Source organism: Acanthaster planci, linkage group LG05 (genome assembly GCF_054643075.1).
Source record: "Acanthaster planci isolate LZ-2023a linkage group LG05, COTS_SCS, whole genome shotgun sequence".
Taxonomy (NCBI): Eukaryota; Metazoa; Echinodermata; class Asteroidea; order Valvatida; family Acanthasteridae; genus Acanthaster; species Acanthaster planci.
Genome location: NC_141781.1, coordinates 14449004 through 14467132, shown reverse-complemented (window position 1 = coordinate 14467132; position 18129 = coordinate 14449004). Strand labels below are relative to the sequence as shown.

Sequence of the window (18129 nt, the reverse complement as noted above, 5' to 3'; positions counted from 1 at the left end):
ATGTACATGTTTGGAGTCCTTTGTAATCATAAGTGCCTTCCGATATTCTTGTCAATGTTTTGTCAACAATTTTTGTCAGTGTGCTTAAAATTCATTGGCTTATTTTGGGAGGTTGAAGTTTATGGTAATGCTGGAGCTCTGTGTGGTTATGGGGCGATGGATCCCAACAATGTGCAATTTCAAAATACTCAATAATCTCAAAATAAGTGAGTTCTCGTTTTTAAATTCAGGCCCAAGAGATCATGATTGTTAATCGCCGTTATTGACTCTCATATCAGTCGATTTTTTTAAATACTTATTTGTGCCAGCGCGTTCTCAAAAAGTTCTCCATCTCTAACAAAAATGTATTTGGTACAACTTTTAAAATGGGACAAATCAAGAGATATGAGTAAATTGCTAGCAACAGAAATTTGCCAAAGCTTTGCTGGATAGTACCATCTCCCCTCGACACGGAACTGCCAGGAGTCCCTTAACTGCTATCAAATTTTGTGGACACCTGTTGTCTGTCTAGTTTAAGTCCACCTGTTGACACATAATACATGCTAGAAAATGGCTAAGATTTGTACAAATCCTGAATTTTAATTATATAATTATCCCTTACTGGCCGTAGTAGACTCAGCTTGCGTGCAGGTTACTAGACCAACTGTCACCAACGCACGCCACTGCCTCGCCCCCGGCCCGATGATGTGTGTACTCTGTATGGAGATCAATGGTACTAGCGGCTGATAACTACGTTGTTCGTGCTTGATTTCATAGATTCGGCGTAGACTTCGGTTTCGCTGGTTCCAGTCTAGTCAGAGCTTAAACATGTGATTATCGATGTGCGTGTACCCAGCTCGGAATCTCGTACGCTGAATAGATTCGCGCGCACACTGTACGAATTGCATTGGAGAACGCGGTTGAATGAATGGCAATAATTAACGTTACTTCATAGTACATTTTCCTGTTTTTGTCTTTTGTGGTGATATGTCGAATTTCTTAACCCACCAGCTGTGGAGAAAAGGAGGTATAGCAGTTACAGGCGTGAAATTGGCTCTTTGAAAAAGGTAGAAGTGTTGAAAAGTTTAGTTATAAAATTTTTCGCCCGATTTTTGGCCCGGTATATTCTGGACTAGACTTCCTCCGTAACGTAGTACGGTCAGGGATTCCACCTGGGCCAGATGACGGGGAAGTTCAGGTATTGCATAAAATTAATGGTCTGTTTTCATTTTATAAGCAGGTGCCCGGTGTTGTCCCTCTGACTTCGATAAAGCTCCGAGCAAGAACGGTTGGGAGAGAACAGTTAGTACCATAGTGGTATTTGTTCGAACTAAAACATCTCTTCCACTAGTAAGGGCTATTCTCTTCCACGAAATTTTGTACAGGATGCTTGGGTAACGCAAAGCATTGTGGGGAGCTCGGGCACTGTGTGAAAGTGACGACACAACCACTATTACAAACTTGACGCCGATAACGCCTTCGATACTCTTGAGTACGCTTTTTTGTTTCTTTATATTTTAATTGATTAGATGAATTTCGTTTAAGCTTCGCCTTGAATTTTATTCAGTAATCATTAAATACTGTACAAAGGGTTGGGAATAAAATTAACAATGGTAGTACCGTGACATACTAAATAACCGTGTAAAAGACTTACTACTGGAAAGGAGGCTATTTGGTCAAATTGAGGAGGAAAGGGATTATAGGACAAACATGCCAACTGAAAAGAATTGGTTGATGCATTTATGAAGACAGTTATCAAGATTTTTTCTTTACTTTTAATGAAATATCTCATCCTTTCCAACTACACGCATTACAACTTCGGACAAGCTCAAATAATTTAGTAGCGATACCGGAGACACGTCGACAGACGGCTGTCGAAACCAAGCCAATTCATTGTGACTTCATTCCGTGATTTCATGTGGCGAGTAATGATGTTTTAAAAAATCCCCATCTTACATCTACATGCTATGTTGACTTACCGGTAGTTTTTCCGAAATAACACTACCTTCTACGTTTACGTATACCCCAAAAGGCCGTCCGTCGTCATCATTACTTATAAACATCACACAATGGTCTTTACGAACGTTAATACAGAACAGCCTTTCATTTACTTTTACCAGACGACAAATGACGCTTCGTAAAACGTACAGGCACACAAGCAGGTGTACAACTTCTAATCTCTTCATACTTGGGTGTTTTAAAGCACAGTTTTTCGTACATGACTTTTTCCAGGCTTATACAAATACTCAAAGGGGCAAAAGACGGATACAATTTCTGTGGCGTCAGAGAAGCACTGCAATATTTTCCTAACGTAGGCGTTATGACTGAAGGCTTTTGGTCTTTCTACAGTCCAGTATATTTCATTGTGAATTATAGATAGAGGACAGAATGAGGAAAATCATTAGTAAAATAATACGATTCATTTCAATTGGTTAAGTCTGGCTAAAGTCTATCTTACAGGCGTAATATTTTGCAACAATACAAACTAGTACAGCCCACAGAGTTAAAAGAGATCACGCGACACCACCCCCTTCCTGTACAATACATCTATTTACATCATCTCATCAAGTCTTCCTGTGCTCACATTGGAAGCACAGGGTTTTTCCCTTGAGAAAAGAAATCAGATATCAATTTTTACAATTTCAGCGGCTGCGGTGAAGTAAATATTTGTGTGTTTCGTCAAGCTGCTGCACGGACCTCCGACATTTCGCTCAGGAAAAAATGTCAAAATTATTCCAACTAACGTCCAGCAATGACGACTCCGACCACTTGAATGGAGTATATTTACTAACAATTATAAACTAAGTCCGGAAATTGGACTTGACACTGACACCACGGCCGTTTGACCATACTTGGTAATATTTTAAAATAAAAGCACCATTTTATTTGATTGTACATGTAATACTCACGGGTAATTAACACATTCAGACAATATTAATTTGTGAAGTTACTGTGACATTATACACCATTGAAGAATTTTTTGTCTCAAAGGGAAAGAACTTGACATTATGAAGCGAGGTATTTTCATTTTCATATATAACTTCAGTCTTAGCTCTCGGGGAAAAAACCAGCAAGTTTTTTTTCTTAGTGAAAAATGAATGTGACCTGTAACAACAGAAGCAGAGCAGTTATTTCTGAATGTTGGTGTCAGATTTAGTGGGACATCCCGGGGAAAAGAGAACAAAAAATAAAACAAAATAAAACCGCACTCTTTGACCACAATGCGTATGTCTCGGCACAAGAAATAAAGTGGGTATTGGCAACGTGCTCCTCCCACCCCTCACAAAATTCTACGGAGGAAATACGTCACAGCTACCGGAGCGCAAAGCACTGTGGGTTACTGCTATCATAATCCAATGCATGTCCATGAGTGTGCAAGACTTACTGATAAAGGAAAGCAATGAATTACCGTACAACTGCAATTGCTGAATTTAGCAGCTCGATACAATTGGCCCAGCACGGCAAACAAATTAAAATTTCATGAAACACTACTGGTACTTCCCAGATACAGCACAGTTTTACTATTCATACAAAACTTGCCACTCGGGCACCCAATAACATTAAAATACTGACTCACTATATCAGATTTCTGGCGACTGGATGTCAGCTTTTCTAAAAGCAAGTATCTCATCATTTAATGATAACAAAAAGGCCATAAATTCGATGACATTTCAGCGATAGCCTAACCGCACATGGTGTGAATGTCGATCCGAAAAAATTCCGGGAACCATCTTCCACTTCAACTGCACACCTAAATCCGATGATGGAATTTGGCACAGCTCGGCAAGTAAGAAACCGACAAAAAATATTTTGATTACTCTTATCCAAGGTGTCATCTGAAGGTCAATTTTGACCAATATCTCCAAGCCCACGCTCATTAGAAAAACATTCTCTACCATGTCGAGACTATACACAGTTACTTGCAGTAAAGAAGGGAAACATGAACAAAAAAGGAAAATTTTGAACCAAAAATACAAATATATAAAAACAATAACTAATGAATACAATGTAGACATTCAGTGACGCTCAGATCATTATAAACATTTTCTTACACGTACCAAAATAACAAATTTTCCATATTCACTGAAGTATCTTTACCAGAGTTGTGCTGTGAATTATTGATCTTGTGTAGTTCAGGTCCACATCCAAGTATTTTTAGTACACGCTATTTCTCCACGTGAAAATTAGAAAAAAAAATCACAAAAATAAATTAATAAATGGAGATTATACAATATACCTTCAGCAGGTGAAAAGAGAGTACAGGTTGGTTGTTAATTATATGAGAAGCATTTTAATCATCGATTTAAATATTTGATAAATTGAACAGGTTCCTCATTATAAATACAATTTCTTTTGTACAATTTTTTTTGGATGACAAAGTCAGTCAAAAATACAACCAAAGCCTGACAACAGGACAGAGAGATGCCGATTTAGTGAAAGTTGTTTATATTTTGTAACAGTAAGAGGAATTTACGTCCACATTTGGGTAAAACACGGAACCACTGGGTATTCATTATATTATCACAATGATGGTAATTACTAATAGACAGTCAATAATATAATGTTCTCATTCCAATTTGGTGTAATGTAAAAAGGATTGTTTCTCCATACATTCGTTTGTAAATTTTTGACAGTTAGGTAATTTCACCTGTCAAAACCATGACCTGAATTGTCAAATATCATTTATGTTGTTTTCCACCAACATTCAATACTGTCATTTCCCTGTCTCGGGGTAGTCTAAAAAAGAAACAGATTCATCAAATCTGTAAGATGATGTGAAAGTGTCCAAGCTATCAGACACAACAGCATTAAGGTTTGTGTCAGTAAGTCAATTTGAAAAAAAAAATCATTTCAATTCTACAGTGCTTAGCCAAAGCTATGGAATCAGCCTAGGCCAAACTGTTCAACTCGAGTGGGCTGATTCCGCGCACTGGTCAGAGTGTTGAGAGAAATACGGCGATTATATTCATTTAAGGTCAGACCGGGTCTTCAATATGTATCATACATCATATACATGGTTGACAAACAGCACCGTTGACTTATAAGTAACTTATATGTGACAAGGCTGCTTGGGAGAGGTGACTTGGGTTCAAGTGACTGGCAGCTCGCCCATGTTGTTCTTGTTCCTGGCACAAATGCTTGGGAACCGGTGACTGTATGGTTCCAACTGAACCTGTCCGTTGGGTGCCTCGTTGTCCTTGGATTGACAGAGGGCGGTCTACACGGTGAGTGGACCGAGCTCACATCCACAGAGATCACTGAGGCTCCTCGCATCAAAAGCACCCTCCTAAGTGCACCAGAGTCACTCAAGTTGAACTTTCCACGACCCTTTGACATGCTCTGACTGCGATAGTGGAATCCTTGATGGAAGCCAGTGATCTATCGTGCCACTGTGACACTCCCGGAGTAATTTAACAACCAACAAAAAATCTCTTTTCTTGTTGCATTTATTATTATACAATGAACCCACTCTGATCTCGTGAGATCAAGGTAATTCTTACAAGCCAAGTTCCAGGCAGACTGGAGCCTCTCTCATGAACCAAACTTGACGATGCTGGGGGCTCAGCCCCTTGCCTCCTGTTGCTAGTGCAATCACCTGACGGTGGTATACTTCCACAAATCTCACACCCCTCCTGGGTGCAACGGGGAATGTAATTGAACGAGGATTTCATTGGAATAACACTGACCTTAACAGCAATTATCACAAGAGTCTTCTTTCTTTTGTCCAAATTTAGTTCTTATGTACAAATATTTACAAAGGATTTCGTTTTCCCTTTTATCTCTCAATAGCAAGAGTTTCTTTACTCTCAGATATAGACTGGCTGCTCCTGTCCTGTAAGTAGCTTGTACATTGAGAGTGGCATTGTCTTCATACGAATCTGCAAAGGGAAAAAAGAATTGTCACTTTTCTTTCCAAGGACTTGCACAAAGCTGAATAAAAGAATAAAGGAGTTTCTTCTCCACTTTCCTTTTCCTGAAGCTACTTTGCTGTTGTTGTTTAAAGGTTTCTTGGGGTTCGGTCTGCAACATATTTTGCAATTTTTTTTCTCATAAAATATTTAGCTATACACGCCAATTTAAAGCTCAGAAAACAAAACAAGTCCCCAAAGAAGGCCCTATCTGCTAAACTGAGTTGAAAATCCACCCTCCAAATCAGAGAATAATTATGCCATCTTTGAAAAAGGGGGGGGGGGAACTGCCTCAACGGGTGAGCAGAGTTTTGAGACACTTCTTTTCTAACCTCCCAAAGATGTCTCAAGAATTCTCACAAAATACCTAATCCTGTCTAGGCCAGACAAACTGGGCATTTTTGCGAGGCCTCTTAGTTAATCCTCCTCGGGGTAAGGCAATGATGACACAGTCTCTGCACTGAAACTTTCAAGGGAAGTCAGGTTCCACACCTGCCCCAGTGTTTCAGAGGGAAATTATTAACTGCGTATGTCCCATTTTAGGGTCACTTGCATACGTAATGAGGGTCATGTGAATTCGTGCCAGGCAAGCAGCTGTTTCATTTCATGAAATTTACATTTTTTTTTTTCAGTTTCAGGAAATAAAAATTCCTTTGCTGACGGTTTTCTTCTAGACTTTGTCTCTTCCCGACCGAATGCGTTTGCATATTGACCTCATGCATGGCTGATTCCGTTCATCCCACATAATCTTAAGGCCTTGCAAATGTAAGAATTCAGTGACTCGGGAACGAAAGACAAACACAAAAGTACCGTAAGTTAACATGAAGTTTATTATTGAAACCAAGGTCTATCTGTCATTATGACATTGCCAGGAAATGTTGAAATTCACGGTATATATCCCCAGTTTTACATGTACTTTACATGCGTGAACCACCCGAACCGGCTCCGACGAGAATTTCCATATACACGTGCATGCACATATACGCTGCGGTAAGCTTGTAACAGGCTGCAGCGTACCATGCATGGTACGTGGCTGGGTCGGTTTTGTGCAGGTAAAACACATATTTTGCACAACGTGGAAGTATCAAAACTCATGAAAGTCAAACAAAAAAAAACCAACTAGATAGAACTGATTATATTGTGCAGTTAAGATGCTGGCCTATACAGTGTCTTACTGTTCTGGGAAAACTTCCAAAATTGAGAAATTTAGTAGAAAAAAAGACCAAGAGATCAACTGAAAATGGGAACAGTTTATCATCTTAGCAACCACTTGAGGCTAAATTTCATATTTATGTAGCATTTCTTTTCATGATTTTGTAGTGTTTTAATTGGTTTGAGTATTCTAGAGCACATACAAAGAGTTTCAAAGAGATTGTTTGTTAATTTTGTGCAAATGAAGTCTTCAAAATGAGAAGACTCAACAGAGGATTGGCAAGTTGCTAAGGGCAATTCCATGTGGTTTATAAGGGTCTGGTCAAGTAATTGCCGCACACAGTCAAAGTAGTTAATTTCCAAATATTGAATGGGAGTGAAACATACATGTGCTTTCCTCAATCCTACAAAATCTTCCCAAACCAAAGAGTAGACTTTTAAGCATCTTGGTGGAATAGGGAACGCAGAGGATTGCAAGGCCAATAAGTCAGTTACATATGCCTTTCCCCACTCCATGTACTGCAGTGTTTTATTCACGCCTTCTCCAAGTCCAACAGGAAATTTGTTTTCTTTTTTTAATGTTTTCACCTGCAGTTTATCAGCCTATTTTAATCAATTACCGCACATTACCTTGTGTCGCCTCTTTATGAATACATTTATTTGTCCAAGTATATTTATCAGCTCATATTGTACTGGTCATTCATTGCTTTAGCCCGTGTTCCTCCGTCTTGCCTCTATGCTTTTTAGAGGCCATTTTGTTTCAATGTTTTAAAGGTTTTTAAGTCTTAACCTTTGTTTTAGATATTTTATATTCAATATTCATATTCTGATTTTTGGTTTATTCATTACATTTAATCTTAACTACTCGATAACTCTCAGATTAAATTAATCCCCTTAATTATGATTTAAAGCTCCCATGGAAACCAGTTTTATCACTGATAACACCACCATGTATAAATAAAATAGTAAATAAATAAATAAGTTAATGAATGGTACTGAGTGGTACACAGGAACTACACATGTTGTAATTACACAAAACTGACATAGGTCACAAGGCCACAGTGGCCACAGTATTTTGAAATGTTGTGCCTTGTGGAGACCCAGGAGAATGGGTTGACTAGGTCTCCACAAGAAATTTCTAAAGGTGTATGGGTCTCCACAAGGATTTCACAAAACTGATATTTGGAAATCGCTCAAAAAGGAGAAATTTTTCATGTGTAAGAATCTGTTACAAATTGAAGAGTTGAAGAATTGAAGAAGGCAAAGAATTTGAAAAATCAAACAAACAAACAAACAAAACAAACAAACAAACAAACACCCCAACAACCCCAACAAACAAACAACCCAACAAACAAACAAACAAAAGACTTCTCCATGACTCTGATACAGTTAAACATTCTACCATAATCCTTCAAAGCGCTCTGCTAAGACAGCTTAGCACTGGTGATACATTGTGACCAAAAAAACCCCTTGTCTTTCATTATATTTGGGAACCCGGGAAAGCACTTAACCGTTTCATACTAATCACACACAGACAAAATAACATCTAATTTCCACAACGTCCCCCCAAAGCAGAACTGTGCAACAAATTCTGTCAATGACTAACTAAGGGATGTCTGCCGTTCAACCTGGAGTAACCCCTTGATTTTTTTTTTTTGAACCAACTGATTCTGCCTGAGAGTGGGCTGGAACCGGACTGTCCCTAGGCTAGCACATCAGTCCACATTTGACAGGGTCTGTGTGACAAGACCCTGCAGTATGACTGCACTGGAGCTCCCCCCCATTCATTAACCTTTGTCCATCGTCGTCTTGATAGTGTGTTAAAATCAGACATGTTTTCCATTCAGGCATGACCACCTGCCGTAGGGAGACTGACGGCATGAAATAAACCACCCACCTTATATTTAGACATTAGAAGCAGAAAGAAATAATTTTCAGCTTTTTTTTGTCTTTTCAAAGGCACTGAAGTTCACACGTCCAGTGTTACAGTTTTGAAGATCTTTTCTAGCAGCACCAATGGTGAATTGTGAGGCACACACTCTCCCCCTTCCCAAGACAAATTTCTTTATTACTAGAAAGTACTACAAAAGTTCAGCATCTTCCAAAGCCTAGTAGCCAAAGTGTACATGGTTTTGAATTGTCTTAAAACTTTTCCACTTTGCATCGAAAAGCTGAAAGTAAAGTGTCCTCAGAAATGATAACTTGCAAAATTTGAATGCAAACACTCTCAAGAAAACGGATTATGAAAATTTGAATTCCAATTTATAATCTTGTTTGAAAAAAGGCACAAAACAGTGATATAAATGAAGTAGAAATCAGGGATTCACCTCTCCAACAGACGTGGACAACATCTCTACAATCTTCTCGTGCGCCGTGGCTACGACGCTGGCCCCATTGATCTCGATGATGCGGTGACCCACCCGCACTCCTCCCCTCTCGGCGATACCTCCTCGCATTAAACTGCATATCTAAATGAGAGAAAGCAGCTTGGGTTACAAGGATAACTGTAAAAATAGAAATACAATTCGAGATTATATTACAATGGGCATGTTTATCGCCAGGAATATCGTAGGGAAAGGAAGCACTTATCAGTAGCTAAGTGACAAACCATCAATAGTGGAACAGGTTTAATTTCAAGGCGCTTTCAAGCAAATCGCTGATTTTTATCCCCTTTCCTTATTTTCTTTTGCTACTTTACTTTTTTTTTCCTTCTTCCCCTTTCATTGTTTTCCCAGGGGGTGGGGGGTGGGGGAAGGGAGTGGGGAGTGCCAACCCTTCCTCCCCCTTTCAATGTTTTCCCAGGGGTGGGGGAAGGGAGTGGGGAGTGCCAACCCTTCCTCCCCCTTTCATTGTTTTCCCAGGGGTGGGGGAAGGGAGTGGGGAGTGCCAACCCTTACTGCCCCTTTCATTGTTTTCCTGGGGTGGGGGAAGGGGGGAAGGGAGTGGGGAGTGCCAACCCTTACTGCCCCTTTCATTGTTTTCCTGGGGGTGGGGGTGGGGGAAGGGGGGAAGGGAGTGGGGAGTGCCAACCCTTACTGCCCCTTTCATTGTTTTCCTGGGGGTGGGGGTGGGGGAAGGGGGGAAGGGAGTGGGGAGTGCCAACCCTTACTGCCCCTTTCATTGTTTTCCTGGGGTGGGGGAAGGGGGGAAGGGAGTGGGGAGTGCCAGCCCTTACACCCCCCACACGACAGCTGTGATGAGGAGGCTGCGATGGGAGGGGACAAAGGGGCATTTTCTGGCAGTAGATGAAGTAGTCAAGACCATTTACAAGACCAACGAAGACCCCTAGTCCCAGTTCAAGTCACAGGCTCATCGAATGATCTGTAACAATAGTATTTCTATGTCAGTGTTCACATTCTGTTACTTGCCAGGGGTTGAAGCAGTGTTAACGGTGTATGAAGACGTAACACTAAGACTATTGTAGTTCTGCTCTGGCATGTCACATGAGTTGCATACAGCAAAGCCAGCTTAACCAATTTAAAAAAGCCACTGTAATCAATGAGTGAGATTACTTGATAGGTCCCTATAATTAATAATAATTTATTCATTTATAAAGCACAAATTTCATATAGTATGTTCAAATGGGCTGTACAATGAAGACATTAAGCGTGGAATAATGAATACATTTAAACATGGTTGAGCCGATGGCATACAAGGGCACCTCAGGCAGCCGCCAAACGACCCACATTCACCCACATCAGTAAAGAGGACACAATAAGAAGCAGTTACAGTTTTAGAGGTGGGAGGAAAACCCCAGAGGAACAGTCTGGGTAAAACCCACAGAGTCAGGTAGGGACTGAAAACTCAATCCGCTTATGGACCGGGACGGGAATCGAACCTGGGACCACAGAGGTCGAAGGCGAGGAAAGAACTACCTTGCCAACCCGACTCCTGATTGTCCTCGACAGCACTTGATGTGTCCCAAGTGTCCTCAAAACCACTTCACAATGGGTCTTTGCACTCCATCATAATTAGGCCTGTGCCGGGTACCCACCCGTCGATTTCAAAACCCGGTTCCATTTTTCCGGGCCGGGTACCCGTAAAAAAGTAAATAAATTAGGAACAAATATTCATGCATAAAATATCTGTGAAATTTCTTACTGAAGGACAGACTTCATGAAAAACCACCGTGCCGATGAAAACCCGGTCCCGCGGTCATACATGAAACTTGAATTCGGAGATCGACAGCTAATTTTGTTACCCACTCCGCCCATTGTACCGCAAGTCGTTTTCCTACTTCCGGATTTCCTAGTTCACGAGCGAAAAAACCACTAAAATTCACGGGCGATAGGTCACTCGCTACGTCTGATTTTAAATATTTCTTTAAATTGAATAGTCATATAAACCTTTGCATCTAATGTCTGCTTAATCAAAATGACTTTTTTTTAGAGTTTCCGTTTTTGTAATTTACCGAAAACTGCAAGCTTTTCCCCTACTCTCGGATCGCGCGGCGTTACCACGCAAAGTCGTTGTGAACTCAACTACACGGGCGCAGCAGAAATGTACGTGACGTAATGGGTTCGTCAACTGTGCGGCGCGGGGAGGGTAACGTTGATAGCTCACTGTACAGTTGAAAAGTCGAGTCAAACCTTACGCAATTTCTACCTTTTTAATTCATTGGAATTCTTATTTTTCATCAAATTTTCTCAAAATTAAAAGATTCTCTATTAGAAAAGCAACTTTTTACAATGGTTTGGGCTGAAAATGGATTTTTCGTATGGTAATTTTTATTTGTGAAGACGTTTTTGTCTCGATCCTAAACCGATCCAGAACTAGGAAAGGTGTCACCGTCACTTTCGTTGATCGATCCTGTGAGTCCAAAGATAAAAGCTTAGATTTTGAAAAAAAAAATTGACGTATATCCAAAACACAAAGTTGACTTCTGACCATATTTCAATCGAATTTGAGGATTTTTAGCTGCAGTCTTAGTGAATAATTTAACAACGTGAAGTGCTGCTATTTTTTTCACTTGGGCTTCCCTATGTGTGGTCACATGACCTTTCTTTTTACGGTCACATGGCCGCTGCAGTGTCAGCGATTGGACTGCCTGAAGGGCACTACAACTGGGCCCGCGTTGCAATCAGGTTAGTTTCAGCGTCTTGAAAGCCAGGATTACACAGTTGCAGCTACGTTGATTTATAATTATGCAACGTGCTGGTCCTCGTCAGAAAAGAAATGAACTTGGGATGACTCCTAACCCTATATAGACTTCCGATACTTTTAACGCCGTTTGAAGCATTTTGGTGGCGTTTTTTTAAATCAGAAACTTCAAAATAAGTGGATGTAATGGTGTGGGCGTTGTTCGAGTTACGGTGGTATTTTTGTACATAAAACTGTAAGCCTTTTAACCCGTGACGTACATAGCACTGATCTGGTCCGCACGTGACACGACCAGCGCTCACCATTTGTGCACGCCACATGCGTTCCGCGTGTACGTGGTCAAGCAGCATCCGGGACATTTCCTTTGAGCGTTTGCAGGTGCGTGTATCATGTAGGTGGTTTGCAGCTCTGTTCTCTTTTCTAACGTTCCCCGTGAAGATTTGTTTTTCTGTTTCATACATCCACAAAAAATTTGCAAACTGAAGGTAACAATTTCGTTTGATAAAAAGGTACGAGAGATTAACTCCGACGTTTAGAACAATGTTCTGCTTGCTTCCTATGTACCAAAAAGAACCGTGTTTCGGGTGCATGATCCACCGGTTCGCGCGCAATGCCATTTGTTATTAGGCGATCTCTTTTCCGGGTACCCGGGTACCCGATGTTAACAAAAAACGGGTACCCGGTTCTAAAAATACCCGCAAATGCACACTCCTAATCATAATTCTAACAATGTCCACTATCTTTTTGGATACCAGATGTGTCTGAATTGGGTAGCTATGGCTGGGTACAAGACTTCGGACAAATGGAAGATTTCCACCACGGTGCTTGACCCACGATTTGCACACAGACTTACGATGCCATTCTGCACGCTGAATCCCAGCTGGTACTTGGTGTCTGGTCTCTTGATGAGAACTTGGGTTACTGGTGGACAGGAGACAATGTTGAACTTGGCCAGGCTCTGGCTCTTCAAAGACTGCAGCAGGTGGCAAAAGACAGGACAAACCAGAATTAGACATGCAACAATGGGAATATGAAGACATGTTCAATCCTTGAGTGAGTGCCCTAAAAGCTGGAGTGAAGTCTGAACCTGACTGGTGACTAGAAAAATTCGACAAATTCGACGAGGCAATTGGTAACAACTGTAGCCCCCAGAAGCAAACTTGGGGTCCTACAGATGAAATATGATGCAACTACCCCCTCTAGAGGTGAAGAATGCCACATTTATTACTCGTGGATGTTTCACCGGCAAACTGCTCCACAATGGTGTATCCTTGGTATATGAATCACATTGCATGCTCTACGTGTACAGTTTTTATAACTTCAGCTCAACCAAGACTACAGCCATGTGTTACAGGCATGAGAGCACCTCTAGACACAGGTACCGGGTATGCAACTGGTAAGCACCGCTGTTTTCTGGTCCTAATGTGAGCCCCTCCCCCAAATATTGATGTACTTCTTTCATCACCATGCCATCCATGTACTTAAACACTTGCATTCTGTCACATGTAACTCCACTAACGCTGCCTTGGTTTTTCTGCCTAATTTTTGTGACTTCATCTAATATTTCCATTTATTTGGGGACTGGGGAAAAAACTACAATAATTGCTAGCAGGAGAAATAGAAAGTCACTGGCTGCACAAGACTTCGTGTATACTACTCAGTCTGTATTGGCATGGATGGGAAGTACGTGCAGAACGCACAGGAAACCAGCTGATTTACAGCTGACCCCTCACCTTGATCATCTGTTGGCACTGTGCCAGGGGTAGGCCCACTAGGCTGGTGCCGTTGATGGACATGACCTGGTCACCTATGTTGAGCTTGCCCGAGCGAGCCGCTGCCCCAAACTGGGACATATTGGCTATGACCACGGTGGGGATGAGCGAGCCCCACCCAGACTCCACAATGACCACGCCCATGATCTCACCCCGCTCCTTCTCAATCAGGACCTAAAGTATTTGAACACAGAAATAACAAGTGTTTCTTCAGGTCTGCATTTGGGTTACGCTATAATAATTCTCACCTGCACAAGCTAGCCGGGTCCAGTGTTGCAAACACATCATGTCCTGCATCACATTGTTATGAATGGCACCTCCGAGTGAACAGTAACTTACAGGGGGCTCGTTATTCATGCAACATATTCTCAGGGGCTTTTTACACCAAACAATCAAGTTAGACTCCCCACAGCACAATGTACATTGTACTTATTGGGTACATTTCAATTACTGTGTAAGTAAAGTCTCGGCTGGATGAATTTTCAGTGCAGGTGCCCAAATCCATCTCCAGGGCGTGCGTGCCTGGACTACTAAATGTGTCCACACAGGAGTATTCAGTTGCCTTCGGACATGTATCAGATGACATATCCTCAAAGCTTCTAGTTGTCTTCACTCCCCGGGAAACTCATCTATTTTTGTTTCCAGGGTATTTGGCATAATGATGGCAATTTGTCAGCCTTCGGGCACAGCTTTGGCTCTTTTAGAGGTTCAAGCTATTCTCAGAGGCTCCTTGGTAATGCCATTTTACTGAGAAATAAAAACAAACTGATTCAGGTATCCGAAGGATATAAATTCAGCTGGAAAACACATCATCTTATTGTGAATAAACTCCCGCTGTTTAAACTCGAGTCTCTAAACTGAAAGTCGAGAGCAAACATGCTGCAGTCCACAAAGCTGGTAACATTAGGAACTAAACTTCAATGCCAAGACACAGCACGTAGTCAACTTAGGAATACACGTACAACCGATGGACCTCTTTCTTTTGACATCAGAGTGTTATTTTTTTGCCAACAACAGGCTGGTGTTCAACCATTGGCTGGCTGTCAATACACTTCAGCCCAAGTATAATCCACCAAGTGTTAATAGGAAGGCATGGCCCTTTCCAAATGCACAATTTGTGGCCCAAACCGAGGGTGAAATTTCTACAAAAGGTGGCCACCCATACAGACAGTGCAATATTAGACAGATCTACATTTCCTACGCAGTTCCTTTACCACTGAGTTGATGAGATCAATGTCTCAGTATGTATATGGAAACATGGATGCACAACACAGACACTGACATTCAATCCAGCATTTACATGTACACTGTTCTTGGGGGGAAAAAAAAGCAAAAAAAAAAAAAAAAATAAAATAAAATAAAAAAGCATGTCTTTTATTTTTTTAGACAGGACATGTCAATCTGAGAGTACACCTTACCTCCTTCTCGCACTCCTTGTTGGAGAAGAGCATGAGGTCATCGCCATATATCTCCTGGGAGTTGAGCACATCATGGTAGTCCAGCTCATTGACATGATGGTCCTCGATGCCGTTGGCCTTCAGGAACTCCAGATAGGCCATGGCAAAGGCCTGGCCAATGGTCTGGGCAATCAGCTGAGCCTGGATGGAGTGGGGACGGAGGGAAGGGGGATAGAGGGAGACAAAGGTATGGTACCATTCAGAATCAGATATCCAGGACAGAGATTGTCAGCCAATTGCAGACAGGCCACCGGTGACGATTACGAGTGAGGGGAGAACACTGCATCGCTGATGCCTAAATCCAGAGTTGCCTTCCACTTGTCTCTTCAAATGGAGGATATCAACTGCTACTCTGGTAGGATTCAAAAATCGGAAACTCTTGCTTCTAGAGCAGCCAGCTTGGTGAAAGGGAAACTCCTGACCTAATCACGGATTACTCAAGCGAAGTACATGCATGCCTCTTGTTGGCAGACTGCTATCCTTGAACAAAATTAACTGCTGTGCTGTACTTGTGCCAGGCAACGACCTTCCTCCAACAGTCTTTTTAAAAAAAAGGCCAGCGATTCATTTTAGTTTTCCTCCAAGAAAATCCCACTCCCAACACAATTACCACTGCTGGTTTGCAAATATTTTCTTTGTTGTGTTTTTTTCCCCCACGACAGTCGTGGTTGAAATCGATGGTCTACGCCATCCATTAGCAGGGAATTGTCTAGACAAAGAGGTTGGTTGTGGCAGACCAGCCATCAGAGTGTACACTGCCAACTGTGTGTGTGTGCCTATGCTGCGAGGGGAAATGGGCATTTAAGAAACCGGCCACTTTTCTCAATCAGAATTTCCTGCTTTCTGCTTAGGTTACAATGTGCATCCTGTGCATGGATAGTACCAGGGTTATTAGGCGTGTGATCAAGCTTTCACAGTTCATGTCACTTTCATTTTTTACTTTGCTTTTTTTTGGCAGGCCTCCATATATTTCCGCTATTTATACTGCGCACTGGGGTGTTATTTAGATTTCCTTGTATTGTGCCTGGAGCACTGTTAAAAACATTACTACGCACCGCTTCCAAACTCTTGTTTGTATGTCTTTTCAATAGACTGTATTGTGTGGTTTTACATGCTATTGTACAGAACCATTCTTAGCATTTCACACCAAAGTCAAATACCTAAATCAAGAGGAACTCACATACGGCTGTCAAACAGACCCAGATTTGTTACAGTTTTTGGTTGAACAATCTTCATGAGGAAAGTTGCAAATGAAAAAAGAACTTGGAATTTTATGAAAGGACTGAAAGCAGAACCTTTTCAATAAAAATGTCTACTATAATTTTCGGAATATAAGCCACCTGGTGTATAAACCGCAGCACGCAAAATTGGCAAATCAAGATTTAAAGTCGGCGTATAAGCTGCATCAGCGTGTAAGCCGCACCACAGTGCTGACAATAGAGCCACAAAGTTCATTGAGCTGTGTGCTGAAGTGCCAATACAGCATGAACAGTCCTAAAAAATGCAGGCAAAAGGCGAATGAATGTCACCATAAAAAGTGAGTTTTAAGTCCTCAAATTTAATACTTTTGTGGGCTGGATGGTGGTCCTGCACAGGCCATGCATCAGTTCTTGCCCTTTGTCCAGTAGTCGAAAGATCATTTTATCTCGTAGGCCAGCTATTTCTTGCCAAAAGAATAGGCTTTTATATAAAAAAAAATACCTCTGTAACTGTCCACTGCAATACATCTGGTTATCTCAAGGTTTCTGTGATGCCAAATCGCTTCAGATATGAAAAATTTGCCGCAACCCCTTGTACGAATCATCGTATGGAACCGCATGTGTTGAATGCATGCTGCACGTGGCATGTCACACACACGCATTGCATGCACTACCGCGATTGTTCAAACCCTGTTTTCAGGCTAGCCTGACTGCTACCACAGACCCATTCATGGACAATCCAATCGCTGACTCTTTCTGATAACCACATGATGACAGAAAGTGTTGTCATCGGTAAACCCACGTGGAAAAACCCTGGCATATCACGCTGAATACGATCAGCGAAAAGATGACAGTTCTATCACATGAAGGTACACTATTGAAGTGGTTGAATTTTGTATAATAGTAGAAAGAAATCTTTAGGTTAATAAAACAATAAAAAAAAAACGTGATTAAAATCACACAAGGTAAAAGTTCATTCAGGAAAGACGACCGGATGACTCAAGTCAACACAGGACTGTGTAGAGAAAACGGAACTCGAAAAACTCAAAGATGTCTAGAGACACGTCAGTTGTGATACGGCACTGAGAAAAGAAGGACAAACATGGTGGCGTGACTGCAGCGCATAGTGGCAGGTCAAGGGGCACCTTGGACGATTAAGTCTTTTCAGCGAATGGCTATACGCGCATGGGAAATTTGGATATGTAGCGACTGCTTGGGTAGGTAGAACACCATAGACTTTAAGATTACGTACATATTTCATGGATGTGTTTTGTGACTCCGTGACTCAGGGAATTCTGTTAACTCGAAATCTGGACAAGTCAAATTTTTATTTATCCTCTGAGATTCAAGTTTTCAGATGTAATCGGGAACCATCAAAAACATGACTGCGCCACCTGCATGTGGTATGCGTGGCTACGGGTTCGGCTTTTGTGACTGATTTTATCCTTTAAAGTTTGCCGTGTAAGCTGCCCGGGGTATAAGCCGCAGAGACATTTTTCAGAGTGAGAATCAACATATAAGCCACGGCTTATCTTCTGAAAATGACAGTACTTTGATCTGT

The 18129-nt window shown here is 41.4% G+C and overlaps 1 protein-coding gene and 1 long non-coding RNA gene across 10 annotated transcripts in view; one reads left to right on the top strand and one right to left on the bottom strand.

Annotated features, from left to right (window-relative positions):
* The first annotated feature begins 890 nt into the window (after positions 1-890).
* Positions 891-16663, top strand: LOC147799096 (uncharacterized). Its single transcript, XR_015425261.1, has 2 exons — positions 891-1046; positions 15299-16663. It is a non-coding gene; the product is annotated as an uncharacterized LOC147799096 (long non-coding RNA).
* Positions 1463-18129, bottom strand: part of LOC110977288 (amyloid-beta A4 precursor protein-binding family A member 1-like) — a 75634-nt gene continuing 58967 nt past the window's right edge. For all 9 annotated transcript variants that reach the window (XM_087136993.1, XM_087136988.1, XM_087136986.1 and 6 more), the window contains 5 exons: positions 15331-15510; positions 13874-14086; positions 12994-13113; positions 9368-9508; positions 1463-5858 (listed from right to left, as the gene is read on the bottom strand). In XM_087136993.1, coding sequence (XP_086993119.1) covers positions 5787-5858; positions 9368-9508; positions 12994-13113; positions 13874-14086; positions 15331-15510 — 726 coding nt within the window. In that variant the 3' untranslated portion in view covers positions 1463-5786. The remainder of the gene's footprint in view (positions 5859-9367; positions 9509-12993; positions 13114-13873; positions 14087-15330; positions 15511-18129) is intronic.